The 21,215-nt window shown below is 29.1% G+C and overlaps 1 protein-coding gene across 3 annotated transcripts in view; it reads right to left on the reverse strand.

Moving 5' to 3' along the window:
- Window positions 1–7,700: 7,700 nt before the first annotated feature.
- LOC129968789 (prostaglandin reductase 3-like) overlaps window positions 7,701–21,215 on the reverse strand; it is a 43,242-nt gene continuing 29,727 nt past the window's right edge. For all 3 annotated transcript variants that reach the window (XM_056083038.1, XM_056083037.1, XM_056083036.1), the window contains exons 6-11: window positions 20,162–20,230; window positions 17,855–17,929; window positions 15,451–15,522; window positions 12,866–13,033; window positions 8,113–8,298; window positions 7,701–7,895 (exon numbers count right to left, since the gene is read on the reverse strand). In XM_056083038.1, the coding sequence (XP_055939013.1) occupies window positions 7,845–7,895; window positions 8,113–8,298; window positions 12,866–13,033; window positions 15,451–15,522; window positions 17,855–17,929; window positions 20,162–20,230 (621 nt within the window). In that variant the 3' untranslated portion in view covers window positions 7,701–7,844. The remainder of the gene's footprint in view (window positions 7,896–8,112; window positions 8,299–12,865; window positions 13,034–15,450; window positions 15,523–17,854; window positions 17,930–20,161; window positions 20,231–21,215) is intronic.

Genomic DNA, 21,215 nt, shown 5'->3' on the forward strand with positions numbered 1-21,215 from the left:
AACAAAAGACCAACATTAAGTGTTAATACAACCAAGTATACGCACCAACAAATAACGCATTAGCTACTTAATATAAAACGAGTGTCTGTAGTACAAATTTCTAGTAACTCGCAATAGGAAGTTAATAAAAATAACAAATGAAAGCAAAGTGGAACACACTCTAAAGCAACGTTTCCACACTCCGACTTGAAACAGGAAATATAATGCAAGGTCATTTGTAAAACGATACTTACGCCATGCGACTTTTTTTGTATGTGTGCGTGAAGTGATATCGTTTTCATTAATACTAAGAGCTAACTGTAATTTTGCAACGTAGAGAGAAGGGAATCATTTATTTATCTAACGCAAATAAATAAATGATAAATGTAAAAATACTGAAGTTATTCTCGGAAAAGTTTCAAAAGAAAACATTTTCATACATGCGAGGTAAAAATTGTTGAAAAAGCATTTTTAAAATGGGAAAATAAGGTAGATTCGAACCTTTAAACAGAAACATTCGTCGCATGACAATATTTTAGGCTTGATTCATTTGTTTTTATTTTATTTTTTTAATATACTCTTAATTATAAAGCAGTGATTACGTGTCATAAAAATGTATTTTATATTGTACGAAATGCTTGCAAGTTTAAATCCAGTGTGTAAATAATGTAAAATATTGCTTTAAAATATACTTAAAATATTTTGAAATATTTAATAAAATCAGAGAAAAAATTAGATTGAATTAAAATTAATATAACTTAAATTAATTTTTTTTGAAATTTTAAAGCGTGTAAAAATTTTGTGCAATAATAAGTTCTGGACTTCTTGAGAAAAAAACGTTGAAACTTTAATTCATTTTACGTCAATATTTAGTATAAATTTGTTTAAAAAATTAATTAACATTTTGAATAACCATTTCTTAGAGAGCATTTATTACTAAGAAATAAGTTCAAGTTCAATTTAGTAGTTCTATGCTTTGTAAAGTGTTATAGATTTTCTATCGTGCAAGTCATAATTTAAATCAGCCATAAATTTTTTGAGACTAATAAGTATTTTTTTTTTTTTTGGCATCTTTTGAAACGAATTGTCCATATGATCTCAAAAATAGAAACCATGTGAATTAATATCTGGTAAATACGATCGCCAATGCAAGCAAAAGAATAATAATTAAGGTACTGATGGGAATAACTCATGTTTCAAACTCAGTGCATTGGTTTTGAATGTTTGAAACAATTTGATGGAAATGTAGTTCCAGTTTTGTAACCCAATTACAAATTTTAACAATTTTTCGACATTCCAATCCCTCTGAGCTCTGTAAAGCGTTTTTTAATGATATGCTACAAAGCACAACGCAATTTGCAGGTAACATTTCATTCTTTACACCTTTGATTATGAATTTTAAAAAATTATCTTCATTTTCATTTCAGTTGAAAAAAGGAAGTGTTGAAAACAATTTATATGCTGAAATTTTTTTTTCCAAATTTAAGTCAATGGCTGGGACAAGATGGTCTAATAAAAATGAATACCTTTATTAAGCATTATTTAAACTAATTTTAAAAGGTTGTTAGGACCCTTTAGTAGTTATAGGGTTAAATATTATCCTGTTAAAATATAATAAATAATATGTTTATTACCTGATATAGCATTTACTGAAAATTATATTTTTTAATACAAATGGAAATTGATATCATTTATTTTATTTAAAGTCTTTGGTCCTTGACAACCCGCTAAGAAAATCTTAATCAAACTAAAGAAGATGGATATATAAAGGGATAATAAATTTATTCTTAACTTCATTTGGTATTTTGCAACCTTTCTAGTGTTTCCGAAGTTTTAGAGTTTAGTAAGAATGTTTTTTGATCTACATTACAGAGTAGAAAATTTCAGATTCATATTGGACTTCGCATCTGATATTGCATAAATTCCATACAAGATTTGCCGCTGAATAAATTTTATAAAAAATTATTTCTTTATTGGTAAACAACAACAATTCACTCAAAATTAAATCTAAAAATAAAATATATGTAAGCCTTTTATAATTTATAAGCCAGTTCTCATATTTTTAGTACATGAAATTCACATTACCGAGCATCAAAAAGGAAACTTATAGGTTGCTAACCAATGAATATTACTAAAATGTATAATGGATATAAAATCTCTCCTATATCATTCTATTTTAAAGGGGAGAAGAATATAACAGTTTTATAAAAATCTCTGTATAAATCAGTATTTCATTTTTAAAATAAAATGCTTGGTTATCAATGTGTTTTAACATGATAATGTTTACAGTTCGCATACTATCTATAAATTGCACTATGTATTATAAAAATATCTTTCTAAAAACTCTATAGAGCACACCGTTGGATTCAGATCTACAAAATTTGGCACATTTATTCCTAAATTAATAGTAAACTCTCTAAGTTTTTAAACAGTTTTCAAATTTTTAATTAATTAAAAATTATCAAATTTCCATATTTTTCTCAAAATACTAATCTTAGACCACTTTCAAATTTAATAAATTAGTCATTCACTGATACCAATTACCAATTAAACTTTGCAGATATATCAAATTCGAACAATTTCATCTCTATTAAAAGTAAAGAAAGAATATTTAAAAATACAGTGTGTTTCTTACTGAATATTCCAACTTTGCAGGGTTATAAAAAGAAAATAAAACAAAGTACAACCTCGTTGTTGATCGGAAATTGAAAACAACAGTTGAAAGTTTAAATTCAACACAGCTTTAAATGTTCAATGTGAGACCCTTCAGAAACACGGAGGATATCAAGGCAGTACGATAACTCATCGCACGATTTTTAAGCATGTCTGTTGTGGTCCTTTGAAAGGCTGTAGATATAACTACCGTAAATTCATCAGTGTCAGTTAGTAAAAGCAGAACAAACATCTGATGCATGAGGTAGCCTTTAGAAAAGGAAAAAATCAACTATCGTCGTACACGCATATTGTGCGACATTTCAAAGCTTCATATTAGTTTAAACTTCCAGCTGTTCCATTTTTGATTTCCAATTAAAAAAAATGTTCTTTGCTTTGTTTTTCCAGAGCCATGCAAAGATGGAATATTCATTTATGATGACCTATTTTTAAACATATTTTACAACAATATTTTTCATTGCTCTAGTAATACACAAGAGCGTTGCAACAATATTCAAAACAAATTTTGATCAAGTGATTGGTGCTATATAATTCCGAGTAAATTTTTTTCAAGGGAAATTATTCTGTTCTGGGTGTTAATTCCACACTAAATAGTATTATTGTCTTTGGAAATAAAATTTTACTTAGCAGATTTACAAACATAAACTCATACGTTTTTACAAGCCAAATTTATATTAATGCTATAGATACATTAATCAGCTAAGAAAGCTCAGATACAAAATAATAGATTAAATTATCATTAATTAGATTAGAACAAAATAATAGATACAGTTAATGAGGCTAATGTATATTTAATGCATTAGCTCATTAATTGTATCTATAACAGATGTTCGATATGAAGGTGAGGAGGAGAGTTAAAAACATTAAGACAACTCAGAAACATATACTAATATGGATTGGAAACGCTTTCCTGATAAAGTACAAGGTTAGTAAGAAATAAGTTACCCACTTCAGAGGGCTCTCAAATGTGTTCTATTGATCCAAATGAGATAAAATTTGAACTACAGATTATTGAGATTATGCGCTTTACATTTATTAAATAGAAGAAAAAAAATAGTACACAAATTCACCGTTAGGTGGCGTTGTAATAAACATTAAACCATTTAATATGGTTTATAATTGTTAAATAAAGTAAAATTGAAATTGTTCATTATGTCCTCCTTCATTTTTAACAATATGCTCTAATCGGAGAACCATATTTTCTATAGATGACCGGAGTGAGTCTGCCGGAATATTAAGAACATGACGCTGAATGTTGTCCTTCAGATCTGGTAGAGATGATGGAATTTGATAGTAAATATTGTCGTCCAAATAATCCCACAACCAAAAGTCGCAAGGGATGATATCCGGCGAGTCAGAAGGCCATGCTGTTGGGAAATGACGGCTGATAACTCGTGCTTCTGTGAAATGCTGTATTAACAATCGCTTTACACGACGATCAATATGAGGTGGTGCACCATCCCGTATGAAAATGATGTTTCGAAGGCATCCACGCTGTAGAAGAGTTGGGATTACTCAGCATATCATAGTACCGTTGTCTTCTGGCGGAACAGGTTTGGATTCTATTTGAAGTTGTCTCTTCAAACAAATACGGTCCAATGATGAAGGTAGCTGTAAAATCACACCATACTGTCACTTTATCAGGATGCAAGGATTGTTCCTGCATAACGTGAGGGTTTTCCTCTGCACAAATTCGACAGTTGTGGTTGTTAACTTGTCCATTGAGGCAAAAGTGGGCCTCATCACTCCACAAAATGTTCCATGGCCAAGTTGTATCAATAACCATTTGAGCAAGGAACTGAAGTGCAAAAGTTTTATAGACCTCTAAGTCCCCATCCTGCAACAGGTGCACAGATTTGATTTTGTATGGATAAAAATGCAAAATATTCCGTACAATTTTTCGTACAGTTGAATGCGGCATATTCAGAACACGGGAAACAACTGGCAAACTCACATTATTATGCGGCAACTGACTGCTTACTTCAATGAGCGCGGTCGCAACATTTTCGACGCTGGAAGACGGTTTTTTTTTTTATTTTGCTCTACCTGGAAGAATGTCAAGTTGCCCAGCTTTTTCAAATTTCTGTATATTTTTGCGTAGGGCATCTGGATACATTGGACCTCTTCGTATCAGCTTCATACGACGAAATTCCTTTAGAGCTGCAACGGAGTTTTGTTGGTTCTGGTGGAACAATTTCTAGAGTAGCGCTTTTTCTTACGACGTAGGCATCACGAACAGAGAAGAAGCTAATGTTCTTGGAAAATCCGCCTTCTTTTTATCCAAAGAAAAATGGTAATAGAAATGCGCTGTAATGCAAATTATATTCCACATTTTCAATATATACAAATAAATGCCATTTGTGTTACAGCGTCATCTATTAGTGAATTTTTGTACTAAATCTTTTTAATTAATAAATGTAAAGCACATCATTTGATCATATTTTATCTTCTTTGGACAAATAGAACGCCTTTTAGAGCCCTCTGAAGGGGTAACTTATTTCTTGCTAACCCTGTAGATGGCATTTCAGAAGTGCAAGAATTTTGAATAATATCCCTCAAATATATTGAATATTTCTCATGCGAGCAGAGTAGTAGTACAATGGCAGACTAAAAGAACTAGTAGCAAGTAGATAGACGGATTTATCATGCTTTGATTTCTTTTGTGGGAACAACAAATCCATTATCTATTTTTACACTGATCCTCTATCCTTACTCGTCTATTAACGAACTTTTACACCCCAAAGACATAAGGGTCGTCAATTTTTTTGTCATTTTTTATATCAATGGTATTTCCCTTCGTACAAGCTTTCCTTTTTTATGTTTATGTAGAGTGAGTCGTAAATATGCGTTTTCTCTTGTTTTATATGATTTTTAATCTTATGTTTTATATCTATCTACACTTCTAAGTCAAGAATGTATTTGCAACAGGACATGCAACGTTATTCCCAAAAGTCTTAGTATACTCTATTTCTCCTAAAAATTTATAAGCCATCAGTTGAGCTAATCTGTATTATAGAATCAAATATAAAATAAAGAATGAAACAATATGTATATAAAATTTTCCAAAACAATGAAGTAGAAAATATTATATTAGGTTGATCCTGATTCAAAATAAAGGGCATTTGTCATTGCTTGGACAAAACTTCAAAAACGGATTCAATCTACAGTCCAATTACTCACATTATATATACTGCATCAATTTTATTTCTGAATGTTTTGCCTTTATAGAAAGTACCAAATCACATCACAATATAAGGTAATGTGTAAACAGATTTTAGATAGTATGCAGCGTTTATTATGTTACAATACATAAATAAACTATTAAATAATTTCTCTGATTTATTCATTTATTGTTTTTATTTACATTGTTCATTAAATTATCAATATGTAAAACAATTAAATATGATAAAAAACAATAAAAAAAAGCAAGCTCCTACAATAATTACAAGAGATGCTATATGTTTAGCGTAAGAATCACCACATGTTAATCGCGGTATTATAATATCATTTGAGTGATTTTATCAGGTTCAATGAGAATTATAATTATCAAGCACAAAAGATGATAAAAGATGAGTGAATTTATTGATTAATGGAAAAGTCACAGAAAATTATCTTAATCATGTGATTACAATGCCAGTTGAAATGATTCATTAAGCATCCTTCGTACAAGGTCAGTTATTGCGGCGCAATAAAAGGAAGGCCACCCAGACTTCGGTAGGACAAAGCAAATAGTTGCTATACAGAAACAACTATTTGCCATTGTCCTGACAATGTTGTTTCAACTGTTCACATTAGGACAATATCGGAATAACAGTAGAAAAACATCAATTGCAGTCAACTGCAAAACAATAATTGGCCTCGTGTAAACGTACCTATAGGCTGGACGAGATTATAATTGCCAAGCAAAAACAAAATTATAAAACGAATGAATTGATTAGTTAATGGAAGAGTTGCTACAAGTTATGTTAATTACATGATAATAATGTTACTTAGGCTGAAAAGGATTCTAACTGCTAAGCACAACAAATGATAAAATTCGAAAATAATATTAAATTTTTTTCGAAATATTTTTAAATATTATTAATAAAATATTTTTAATATTATTAATAAAATATTTTAACCAAAAAATTGTGCGTTTAAATGTATTGATAAAATAATTTGTGTGTCCAGTAACATTTATGAGGCTAGTATTTGAGCTATTTTTATTCTTTTATAAATCGCAAAGAATTTTCAGATAATTACTTCTCTATTTCTCTCTAACAAAAGATACATTAAACGAAAAATCTCTAAGTTATAAATTTTTCATTATATTTGAATTAACTGTCTTTCTTACAATTAATTTTTATTTAAAAAAATTATAAATTATAACATTTAAAAAGTACGAAAATTATTTAAAAATCATAGTTATAGAGAAAAGAAGTAAAATCGTCAATTTTTTCTACATATTTTAATTTAACTTTTTTCCTGTTTGTAAGCATGGAATTTTGTCATCGATTTTTCATACATTATATGATGCATTAGAATTCGCAAATTTTCTGAAATTAAGTATTTTCAATGGCACAGTAATAAAATTATAAAGATACCAATGTTTACAGAACTTCATTATCAGCTGAATGACTAATTTAATTAAATAAGGATTCTACACAATCAGATAGTGAATTTCAGTGAAAAAAAAATCAATTTCCAGCTTTTATACTATTTCATAATAATGAAGTACAAAACATTTCTGGCTTTCATAGTAATGAAGCACATCTTAAAACATCAGAAAAATATTGAGGTTAAAAAATATGTTCCATGTTTGGCTATATAAAAAATATAGCCAAAAATAAAATACACAGTCAAGTATGATAATAATTAATTAGCTTTTCAAAGGCTAATAAAACCAAGTAAGTATTTAAAAGACGATTTAAAAAATTATCTCCTTTTTTCATTGAAAAAGAAATAATTTTCTAACATCGAAATAAAATATGAAATTTTGTTACTTAATAAAACAGGTGCATACATACATACATTTTCCACATTTAAAGAAAAATGAATTAAAAAGGGCATTTTATTTGCAAAATTTTATTTTAAAAAATTTAAAAGTTATACAAAACAATTCATTGAATGAATTTAATCTCATGAGTAACAAAATTTGTTTAAAAATTATAACAAGTCAGAACATAACAATTACCTATTATTTTACTAAACAATCAATAGATCCTTGCATACACTTTTCCAACATTTTTTCCAGAATGAAGATGCTAAAAAAATAGTAAATATTAATAAGTTTCTAGAATTAAAAATAATCTTACAACAGATTGAGTTTATTTCATCACTTTTTTTTAAATAAAAAAGGTTTTTTTTTTTTTTTTTTTTTTCTAAATATGTTTTTAGCCATAAAATGGTTTCATACTACAGAAAATGTCGCATATAAAAGAAAAATAGTTACTAAATCAAATCATTTTAAAAGTACCGTACCTCAACTCCTCTGATGATTCCTTCCATGCCGAAGAATTCATTTCCGGTTGATTTTTCACCATTGTCCAAAACGACTTTTATCTTCCCCGCTTCTAAGGTTTCACTCATGTATTTGAAATAAGAAGCAAAGCATTCACCGAAATGCAGAAGCATGAATCCTACTACAGATGCAGATTTGAAAAGCAGCTGTGGGAAAAAAAACCATTCATTCAACTGATATTGTAGATTGACCTTGTTAAACAAGCATAAATTCTAAACAAAACATATTGTTACAAATTTGTAATTTTGTTACCCGGAACGAATATTGTCATCGTGGGAAAAACCGTTGTAAGATCTGTCCTGTGCGTGCTGAGCTCAATAAACTCAGAACTTGGAGACTAACTTGGCGAGCATTTGGCGGCTTGGCGATGAATTTGGCGACAAAATGGATCATTCTGGAAAGTTCGAGAAGTTTCACGATCCATCCAGTAGGAACCAAGATATACTCAGATACGCCCTGATTGGTCTGGAAGATTCTAGTCCCGTTTCCCGGAACTATAAAAGACGGGCTCTCTGAAGCTGCAGTGAAGTTGTGTGTGAGAGGAGTCGGAGTCACCGACAAGTAAAGAAACTGGAGGATTAGACAGCAAGCAAGCTGCTAAACTATAGCGATTAAATGCGTTACGTTATTATGATTGATCGACGGTATTTTGTTGTAAAAAATTTTTTGTAACAATATATTAAACAGAACAAATCATTTAAAATATTATTTTATATTCTAAACTATTGTCGAAATGTACAAGAAATCGGTACTTATCAATTTTAACCGCGACCAAAAAGCGCCAAGAAAAAACTTCGCCAAATTATAAAAATGTACACAAGTATCAAGTAATATAATCACATGCTATATAGTTTGACGTTTGAAATCGCCAAATTAACGAAATTTTTTCTTGGTGCTTTTCGGTTGCCATTAAAACCGGCGAGTAACAAAAAATCAAATGGATAACTGAAATGGATGTTTTAACGTTTTTATTAAAAAAACGGAAACTGTTGTTTCTGAAAACTAAAGAATATTTAATAGCTTAACAAAAATAGTAAATTAACTATTACTAAAAATTTCAAGTAGATAACTATGTAACTACATTTAAATAGCTTCCTTAACAAAATATCTTTAAATTTCCAATTATATAGATATATAATTCATACTACTATTTATGTTTATTGCAATAAGTATTTCTCCATTAAAAAAATTTTTTTAGTCTATTTCTTTACACATCTAATTGCAAAGAAAGCAGGAAAAATATATTTAAAAATTGGCACACTGAGAAAGATTTTCGTTGTTTAATTTTGAAATTAAAACGTTACTTGAAAGTAGAACTAAAATGCAAAAAAAAATGTATTAAAAGTATGCCATATATTAAAATGCAAAAAAAAAAAAAGCGGTATTTTTATATCTTGACTAGCCGCCTTTGGCGACCAGCCGGTTCGCCAATCTTAATGTTCGTTAAAATTTTAATAATTAAATATTTTATGCAATTCCAACTTTAATAGATTCTTCAGAAAAATATTTTAAAACTTCAAATTTTGATAGTGATATAATTCACTCATAATATTATAAAGGCCTTCAGTCATAACGTGATATGTATCTCTCTCATTTTCTGTTACCTCTCATAGAATTTATGCTTTAAATTAAAGTGTAAAGGATTCATCTGCAATTAATATAATAATATTTTTTACTGAAACAAAGCATTTTTTTTAATAATATGATTACTGATAATAGAGTCACTGAGCGTTTAAACTTTATGGGCACTAAAGAATATCTTTCTTAATTTATATAATATCTCAAGAATTTGTCAACAAAATTTTCTCAGATTCATCATGAACGGATCGATTCATTAACAATGTTTCATTTTAAATGCATCAAACACTAAGAAAATAAAATGAATCGTTTAAAATAATCGGTCGAAAACAGGTTTAAAAAAACTACTTAAAAAACGATGTACTTAAAACTATAAGCATATACAAAAAATATATAACTAACATAAATACAATTTACTTACAATAGCATACAACTAATCTAAAAGTAATTTAAATCGTCCGTCGAGAATGGTTGCCATGCCAACAATCAGAACACAGTGCGCATGCGTGAATTTTCTTCGCCTTTTACGGTAACGCAAATGCGTGAATTTTTCTATTCCAGTTGGGGTAACGCTATGCAGATTATACATTTTTAATTTCCTTTATTCTGTGTTATTTTAATTCAAAAGTACTTCAGAATGAATCTGAAACATGGATTAATTAACAATGTTTAATTTTAAATGCACCAAACATTAAGAAAATAAACAGAACCGATTGAAATAATCCGCCCAAAAATTTTAACCCTAGCCTCATTACTGTTGGGAGAAAAAAAGAACTAAAGCCTAAATCATTTGGCGTTGGGGAAAATGGAAGATTATTTTGGCGGAAAAGTTGGCGGTGGGGAAAATGGAAGATATTTTGGCGGGAAAGTTAGTTTTTAATTAATAATTAAAATTCTAATTAAAATTTCAAAAAAAGGGACCCCAGGTGCACATTCCCGACCTCTAAGGTATACATGTACCAAATTTGGTAGCTGTATGTCAAATGACCTGGCCTGTAGAGCGCCAACACACACACACACACACACATTGAGCTTTATTATAAGTATATAGATTACAGGAAAGGGAAAGGCCAGCATGAAATGTTTGCTAGTAGTAACAATGAAAAACATTTGAGTTTCACTTCAACAATGAAATATATTGTTGCAAAATATATTTACTTTTCAAATACTTTTAAAATACTTTACAAAAACTGATTGAAAATAAAATTTAAAAAAAATATTCGTAAAAAAATTAGTATAATTGAAAAGATAACCTTTTGAATTTTAAGAAGAGTTAAAAATAATTTTTGTGCTGTAATATTTTCGAATGTTGTTGCGGAAAAAAAGACTAAATTTTGCATAATTTATAATTAAATAAAAATTTAATTAATTAAAAAAATCACTCCTAGGTGCATGTTCTCACAGCTCTAAGTCAAATGATATGGCCTGTAGGGTACCAACATCATTCATAGTTTTATATTAGTAGAGAAAAATAACAATAGAAAACCATTTTAACCCTTCCCAGGGCTGTGGGAAGTATGCTTCCCATCAAATTTATCAATCTTTGTATGAATTTATGTAGGTTGGTATAAGTTCTGACAAATTTTTTTAGAAAGACAGAAACTTAGAGGCTTTAGTTCTTTATCTCACACAAAATGATGTGTCTTGATTTGTTACTTAATTATTAATTAACCAAATTAATTAATTAATCAAATTAAATGTATCTAATAAGCTAAATGAATCCCTTTCATTATTCTAATTTGAAGCCTAAAAATATTTTAACATAATATGACTAGAAAAAAATGGCCCTTTAAAGGGTTAAATTAGAGATTGAATCAATTAAATTTATCGCATTATTTTTTTAATTGCTTTGAAAATACATTTCCCAAATTATTCATTTTTGCAATTTTTCGTTTTTTTAATAAGTTTTAAGAATTTTATTTGCTTCTTCTCTCACAATTAATCATTAAAAATAATAAACACCTTACTTATCCTTTTTTTTTTTCTTTCAGTATAATTAACATGTAGCAAATCATACTAACAGAAGCTGTAGTAAAAGGAAGTTTAGGGTTCCCTTTTACAACAAAAAAAGAGCAAAAATTTTGAAATAATTTTATTTTTTTCTTTTTCATAATTTTATTTATTGCTGGATGACATTTACTTAAAAAAATTATTTTTGATAAATGCGTAGTTATTGTATTTATGTACACAAGAATAAGCAGACCGCCATACAATCAACGCAATGATGGACTTATACAAAATTTGATGCAAAAATGCTAATTTTGGTATAAAATTGCGTGCCAAATTTCATCCTTCAATCTAATAGTGTTTTTGAGTCAATAAATACATAGGATAAACACGAAACAGATTTATTTTTGTCAGATTTTGTTCAAAATTTAATATATATATGTAACATTATTTTGTTTGCAAGCAGAATGCAGTTTTGAAGACATAGACAAGACGTTGTATTTTTAACTTCGTTTTATTCTCTCTTTAATATCAATCTCGGGAAAGCAATTTATTTACAAGCAGACGCAGCGCGTCACAAAAGCAGAAGTAAGACAGAAGGGAAGGAAGGGCCGAAACAAATAATCACTAGTCTTATATAACATAGAATTTCCGGCCACGCGCCGATGGAATGCATGTGTTGACCTTTGACAAGGGCAACGGAAGTATCACTTTCATTTGATACGTAGTACTGATGGCGCATTATTTTTACAAAGGAATTAATTAAACCGAAAGTGGAATTAGATCACGAAATAAGAGAATATTTTTAGAGCGAAGTTACTATGGGCTAAATTAAAATAAAATCTTGGAAATTAATTAAATTGAAATTAGAATTAAAATATCATTACATATATATAATTTAATTTTATAACATTAAAAAAATATTTTCCCCAATTTTATATGTATTTTTTTGGTTTTCCGTTCCGTTTTTTAGAGCTGGAAAATGAAGTGCCACCATTGCGTTCAAAGATATCAAAGAATATTTATTTCGCTTATTTCATATACAAAAAAGTAAAAAAAAAAAAAAAAAATGATGAGGAAAAAGTAGTTGTGAAACTTTATATGAAGCTTTGCAAGTGAGAATAATACTACTGAAACATGCTATAACATCAAAAAAAAAGGGGGGGAGGGAAAAAAAACGTATCATACTTGTTCTGGCAAAGCAGAAAGATCTCTTTTCTGCACTGATTCTCGGTCTTCATCTTTGTAAGCAGAAATGCCTCCAATAACTAGAAGCCTTCCTCTGAGAGCCAGATTCTTGAAACAATCCTCGAAAACTTTTCCACCAATCGTTTCCCATATAACATCCACCCCTTTCTGAAATATTAATAATTTCTTTAATTACATGGAAAATTTCTAATTTCATAAAAATAATTAAAGTGCTTTTATAACTGTCGGCAAGAATGAAAACGTAACTTCCTTTTGTCCATTGATTAAGAAAAATTAAATTCCTTTTGCCATTCCCACCTTTGATTTCATACGAATTATATCACCACCTTTGATATTCATATTCATATTCAGAATATATATAAAGAGAGAACAGGATGGAAAAAAAAAAAATAAAGAGTAGCAGATTTAGATATTTTGCAGCCCGAGAAAATGCACATTATCAAACTCCTTTTTTTAATAAACTGATGATTCAGTTTCCCATTCTGGCACATTTTTAACAATTACTTATTTTAGATTAATCATTAATTTTATGTAAAATGAATTGGTCATTATTTATCTATTATCTTCGAAGAATATTCGGCATCCATATTTATACACAATTTATTAACGCAGAGGCTCGCGGATATCTATATGTCCTTATAAGTATCCAAATAACTCAGTTAATGTAATGAAACATGAGAACTTGACCAATTGTATTTCAAGAAGTGTGTTAGATAACAATGCTCATTTTTCCTTCCTAACCTGCTCTCCTAAAATAGAATCTTCCGTTTTGCAGCTGCCAAAGCTAGACGTTTATATAATCCTTTCTTTTCGTCTGATTTGAGATATCTTCCGACGTTGTTGTAACCTAACACTTTTCGTGTTTTTAATTATCTTACTGTAGTGTCTTCATGTTTGTGTTGCTGTATAAAATAAATGCTTTTACTCGGCGTATTTACAATACGCAGGTGTCTAATCTAAATAATCGGAAATCGGCCTCTGAGAATATATACAATAATACCTTTCCAAAAAGGTCTCACATGGTTAGAAAGCAGTTGAAATTTTGAATTAGAAATCACTCGTCAAGCCATAATTTCTAAAAAGTTGCAGTTATCGAAAATTGTTAGTTATGATAACGTAGCCAAATTTAAAAATTATGGCCTTCAATGGTAAGAGAGTTATGGAGAAATGAGAATTTTACTCAATCCTATTATTTCTACCCATTTTCAACTATGAATTAATAGAAGCTTTCATCCTGCTCACAATATATCCTTTATCGGACTAAATCCAATAGATCTAAATACATAAATGTAAAAAGGTTTTATTATTAATTGAGAATAAAGTTAAAAAAAAATACAAAGCTTGTTTGTAAATGAGTCAAAAAAACATTCTTTAAACACTATTGGAAATCAAAAATATATAGCTTAATACAAAAAAAAAAAAAAAAAAAAAAAAAAAAAAAAATTGCCGGCTGGGCTGGAGTCGAAAGTAGAATATTTGTCCTCAGAGAAAAAGAACAGAAAAATGTGTCTCTTCCACCATCACTTTCTTGCCCAATTTTCTTAGAAAATAATTTGATTTATTTTAAAAAATGAAATAAAAACAAAACAAATACGCTTACACTCTCTTTCGGTGATAAAGATTTTGACAAAATATAATCAAATGCTCTGAAGCATGTGCATCTATTGGGATTTTCTAAAGAATTTTTGCACAATGTTGCCAATAAATCTGTCTGCTCCTTTAATTTCATTTAATTAATTTTCAAGATATTAAATTCTAGTCCACAAGCATTCAACAACTTTAAAATAAAAAAAGGAACTAAATATATAAGTTTATTTATTCTTTAATATGGCAATAAAGATCATGTTAAGAATAATGGAAGTTAGGTATTAGAAATCAATTTTCAGCTTCTAACTTCTAAGCAATCGCAGTTATCGAAAAACTAATATTTTTTCGTCTCAAAAAAACTAATTATCCCTAGTTTGATTTATTTTTCTATCTTCAATCATAAAAAAATCTATGGAGAAATGAAAATTTCACAACCACATAATCATCTCATTTCCAGTTAAAGTCCTTTTAAACTTTTAAAAGAGTTTCTCGCATAGCCATGAAGGTAACGTGCAACAATAATAAAGGAATTATGCTAGACTTATTGAGAAAGGTTATAGCGCCCCTAGCGGCGAAATAAAAAAATTGCAAAAAATATTGTATATATTGCATATATTTAAAATATTATTAAAATATTTTATAGTATATATTTAAAAATAAACCTTTAATCATCAAGCTCTTTACTTTAAAAATGGCATTATGTACTTACTATGTTTTAAAAGCAATTTAAAAAAAAAAAAAACTGACCAGAAAACGTAGTAAAAGGCATGATATCTATAAATAAACGATAATTTGTAGAATAATACTACAGTACATTACATTTTTTAATCGATGAACCATATAAAATTCATAAAGCATAATATATTTATGTTAAATTAAAAAAATTTTATATCAGTCATAATAGTTTAATGATGAAAATGACATCTTAGCTGCAATTTCAAGACGGATCTGCTAATTAGTCTTCAAAAAGTACTTACAGGATACTCTTTGGCTAGGACTTCTGCTAGATCTTCCTTTTTATAATTTATGACTCGATCACATCCAAGGTCCTGATTTGAGAAAAATTTATACAAATTAGTAATATATTTCATCATGTAATTCGTAATGATCCTATATAGGGTGTCCACTTTACAGAGCCATATATATGATTTGTAATACGTTAAAGATAAGCATATACTTCCTATTGGAAAACTGCTCTGAATGATATAAGAAATTATATGTAATGCAATTTCAGTCAACAGATATGCTGCCGAAAAAAATTAGGAAGTGCAAATCAGTCTCATGCCCTAAGTCATCTGTCATAAAATATTTTTGATACAGCAACATTTGAAACAAAAAGAAGCTTCATTACTCTTTCATTAAAATTGATTATGAAGCTTTGAATTTTATTATTTTAATCTGTCAAATACCACCAAGGACAAAGAGTGCTTATTGATGGAGGTGGCCAATGAATTAATCTAAAGTAGAAATATTCAAAGCTTCAAAACTCATCCAAATCTAACCGCATATGACTGAAGCTTTTTTTTATTTCAAATGTTAATATGCCATGAATATTTTACTAAAAAAGATTTATAGAGCGAGGCACTGGTTAAAAATTTAGACTCCGAAATTTTTTCAACAGAACCAAATAACTTTAAATATAATTATTTAAGTCATTTAAAATATTTTTCCAATTGGATCTAGATACTTATTTCTAATAGTTTTGAAATTAGCTATTGATTTCCGATTAGAGTGATAGTGATTCTAGTGAGACTTAAGTAACGCCTGTTCTAGTTAACGTATTTTATTGAAACTTAATTTATGCGTAATATGGGGGAAAAATTGCAAGTAATAATGATAATAATAAAGTAATAGTTTAAACAGTGACCATTCGATGGTGATTTCATGCTATGTAGAGAATTCGTTATACAAATTATGAATATTTAAAAATGCCAGTAATCAATGCAGTAAAATCATTTTTTCACTACATTTTAAGAGAGGAAAGAGCGAACTGTACTTGCCAAATTGTTTATATCAAAACTGCAGGCTTAGCGATGCTACAAATCAACAACGCTTTAAAGGCTTGTGAAAAAACACATGCGGAAAAATTGATTATAAAAGACGGTTACTAAATTTGAAGGCAAATGCCAGGAAAGGATTTGAAATGAAAGTATGGAAGAAGTCGTAATAGCTGAGATTGCAAGAGAGCCCGATTCAAGATATTTTATGCTAATATTCTCGAGAAGTGTCAAGTAATTTGTCTATACTGGTACACGAAACGAAAGATTCTTCGATTAATTTTAAAGTAATATCCATACAAGATACACGTGATGGAAGGCTGCCACCTCAAAACCTGGAACAAGCATTGATTTGTTTACCGTTTCTACCGTGCATTGAACAAATGTGATTAAATAAAGCTCCGAGGTTCAATTTTCCATTTTTTGTTCTCTATGTGCCGTCTTTTCATCTGGAGGTCGAAATTCGAATTATTAATTTTTCTTAAAAATTTCGTTTTTCCATCGGCGAAATAGCGCATATATTAAGTTTCAACAATATACATAAACAATAAAGGACTACATAATTTTGACATAAGTCTGAGTAGCGTCATTTTTATTGCATCTATCGTATATAATTATGCAGAAAAATTTTATACCAAGAATGGAACATGAGGTGTCCATAAAAATCACCTGCAATTTAAAATAGCTATAGCTTTTTAAGTAATGATAAGAAAAATTGGTAAAACATTATAAAACTTGAGGTTACATAATGAAATTATATAGCTTGGTTTTATAAAACTTAATTTAAAAATAACTCATTTTTCTTTATCATTATTGATGTATGATTTCATTATAAATAATTTGTGTTCTTTAGGAGGAAGAACTAAAATATATATTTTAGTAGTATTAAGTAAAATTTAGAGCCTGATACGGAAAAAAAGAATCACGCTATAGTTTCATATCCAAGGGAAAAAAAAAACGATTTACTTTATCTTCTATTAAAGTCATGTGTTAATGATTCTGAGAAATAAGTATATAATAATTAACTCAGTTATACTCAATTATTTTTATATTTATTGCCCGACGTGAAGGAATGTGAGGACAATTGAGTTAAAAATTGCATTATTAAAAATCATTTTGAAAAAATTAGGTAAATCTTGCTTTTTAATTGTTTTTTTTTGTTGATTGCTTCTGTCCTAGATGTTTGCATTTACAATTATTTTAACTTGTATATGACTTTCATCAGCACCACATTTGTTTCTGTGAATATATTTCATTACAGATCCTGGTTCCAAAAACAATCATTGGATGGATATAAATTATTTGTAATGTATTCTGATGTAAGTAAAAATGTTTAATATTTTCTAACGTTTTCGTTCAGAAGAATTCATAAATAAAAATTTACTTTCAAAACTTTCTCCTTTTCTTCAGTAGAACAAGTACCAATAACATGACAATCAGCTGCTTTAGCCCATTGTACCTAAAGAGAAAAACCGAAAATTGTTTCTAAAAAAATTCAAAGACAGCATCATAATGAATGTAACTAAAAAAGGTTACAAACAACAAAATATTTTTAAGCATCAAATTGTGAGAGACAGAAAAACTATTATATTTTTAATAACTTCTCACATGTTCTTATTATAGAGTAAGTCAACCATCTAACTCTCCGACCCGCCCGAAGGCACACGGATTTAAACCATAAAACTGAATGACCGGACCGCCGCAGCAGCAACATTGGCGGGAACTGTGGTTGAGTCCTAAGGGCCGTCACCGGTCACGGCACAACCCTCCCAGAAGGAAGTACGTCCCGTCATCGATGGGAGGAGCCAGATCCCCCACCTATTAGTGTACCCTCCAGGGTGGCGAGATCCAACCACCATGCCGGAAGCATCTCATCCTCATTTCGAGGTGCCCCCCGGGGGTCTTATTATAGAGTAAATGAACTTTACCAATGGAATGAAGATTCATAACCCCTTATTGGCATTAAAAATGTAATTGAATAACTCATCTATCTTCTAACTGCGCAATGTCTTCCACGTTACTATAATTTCCTTTTTTTGTTCCGTATATAAACTGTGCAGATAATAAATAAAAATTATTTTTTTAGCTGTCACCAATCGAAGAAAACCATACAGTCAAATACTTTATAAATCATAAAATCAGTTTGAATTTCATTTTAGTAATTACAATCTTATTAAAAAATTATGTTAAAAGCATTTTTGAGAACTGTAAGAATTTACAATAATTAAATTAAGATAGCTAAAGGGACAATTTTGGAACTTTAAAAAATGTGCAAAAATTATTTTAGCGTAATGATGTTCCCGAAAGTTATCGCTAAAAATAAAAACATTTCTAATATTTTTAATAATTGCTCCGGAATTTACATTCCCAATCTTCAAAGTTTATTTGTAACTAAATTAGATAATTTGATATGGAAGCTCCAAGTCAAACAATCTATTTTTCTGCAGAGTCAACACGCAGATGGATACATACACATACACATTCACCTTTATTATTAGTAGAGACGCAATTCTTTCGGAATATTTGCTTTTCATTGTTCTTCAAAATAAAAATTCTTTAAAACTGCTATCTTATCATTTCTGTATTATCTGCGTATGACCTTGATTGTAATAATTGTTAAATTAAGTAAATATCATAAACAAATATCATATTCAACTTATTTTAGTTTTCTCTATATTTTTTTTGTTCAAAATGAATTTATGCTTCAAGACAGATGTTTTTATAATACTTTGCAATCGTAAATAGTAATTAAAAAAACTAATTTAGCAGTTTATTATGGAAGTAAAACGGTAGGTTTAGTTATATTAACGTCCCGTTTGAAGCAACACTAGGGCTATTTTGGGACGGACCTCGTAATTTTGAACCGAGGCCAGATGACAAGGACGACACCTGAGCTGGCTCCCCCCCCCCTCTCCACACCAGCGGCAGGATGTTTGGTCAGGACAGATTTAGCGTGCAACAGACCCCCTTACACGACGTTTTTCGGTGGAATCGGGTCTCGAACCTGGAACCCACCGGTTAAGAAGCCGAGACCTTACCACCAGGGCACGGCGGCCAGTAAAACGGTAGGAGTTCTTAAATTTAAATTTTATTAATAACTTAATTAAACTAAATTTAACTTTTTGTAGTATAAGCTTCAATTTCTTTGTTTGTCTTCTTTTATTCAAAATTAGTTTTAATGTTAAGACCACAAAAGGTAATAAAAAAAATTTCTATTGTTTGTATGATTTCTGAGATTATCAACAGATAGAAATCCAAATCAAAGGCCGTAAAATAGGCTACCAAGTGTATTTAAAAAAGCTGAAATTAACGAGAAATAAATTTTTCAAGACTTTAAAAAGGTTTAAAATGCAGCAATTTAAAATGGACGAACAAAAGAGTATATTTGTTTGTAAATACAGTTCATTACTTTTGATTTAATTTCGTTTATAATATGCACTTTTTTAAAAAATTTTTTGTTAAATTTTCCTAAGTATTAAAAAAAAGTATATTTGATTTTTATTTTAAAAAGAAATTACTTGTGCTAAATTTTTAAAAATTGGCGTTATTTACGTAAAGATTCACATAATAGATATTCTATGATATATATCAAATAGAATAAAAAAATATGTGTATCTTTAAAATATCAAGATATTGCTCATAAAACAAGAAAAATCCTTTAAAATAAATTTAATACTAAGAACATTCTTACTGCAATGTGTCCAGTTCCACCAGCTGCAGCAGTGATTAATACAGAATCTCCTGCACTAATACGAGCAGCCTGGAGAGTACAGAAAAATCATTAGCCGATATATACGCCAAATCAATTATCATAATTATAAATAAGAAACATTTACATTTTCAAGGTAAATCGAAGTTAACTAGATTTTATCAATGTTTGAAGTTAAAACTAAATAAAATAACTAATTTCACTAAATGATTAAAACAATCAAAACGCAGTTAATTTATATATAAATGTTTATATCATTATTAACGTCAGTAGTTGTATATTAACCGCATGCCAGTGATTAATTGCCATCATATTAAATTAGAACCAATGAATAATCTGCCAAAAAATTATCAAAAGTGTTATGTTAGTCGGAGTTACTCTTTATTCTCGGATTCAGAAAACTTCTGAGCTTTTGCGCATGCGTCAAGAGATATTTCTTTCCCAAATAAATAAATAAAAGAGGAGCGAGAAATTAGTAATGGGGTGAACTCAGATTATTTACGGAATTAGGAAGTGCGACAACCGCTCATCTTTCTCTCACTATCCCTTAGAGAAGTGCAATCACAACGAAATGTGCTAGTCTCGGGATCCTGAAACAAACAGTAAAATTTGACTACGTTCGACAATGGCATGCAAGCGGTTAATACACTAATACCTTAACTCTTCAACTATTTTGTTTTCTCAACTATCTAACTAGATTATAATTTCTTTTTCCAGAATGAGCTATTCAATTGATTTTGTTAAAAATTAATGTGCTTATGTATTATGTGGTATTTTGATACAGAATTATAAAGTCTTTGAATATTTAATTCTAGCTATTCTATTAATTTATTAATTCTATTAATTTATTCTAAGTTTAAAAAAAATTCGATAATTCGATGCACGAATGACACGCAGACTCAACGGCTAAAGGGTTAAAGTAGTTCTCCTGTAAGAACAAAAATAGGAAAAAGGGCCTACTTTGATCAAAAACAGAATTGTTAATCTGGTTGTCAATAATTTAAAGATTAAAAATTCTTCACTAATTCATTTTTAC

The sequence above is a fragment of the Argiope bruennichi genome, chromosome 5, assembly GCF_947563725.1.
Source record: "Argiope bruennichi chromosome 5, qqArgBrue1.1, whole genome shotgun sequence".
Taxonomy (NCBI): Eukaryota; Metazoa; Arthropoda; class Arachnida; order Araneae; family Araneidae; genus Argiope; species Argiope bruennichi.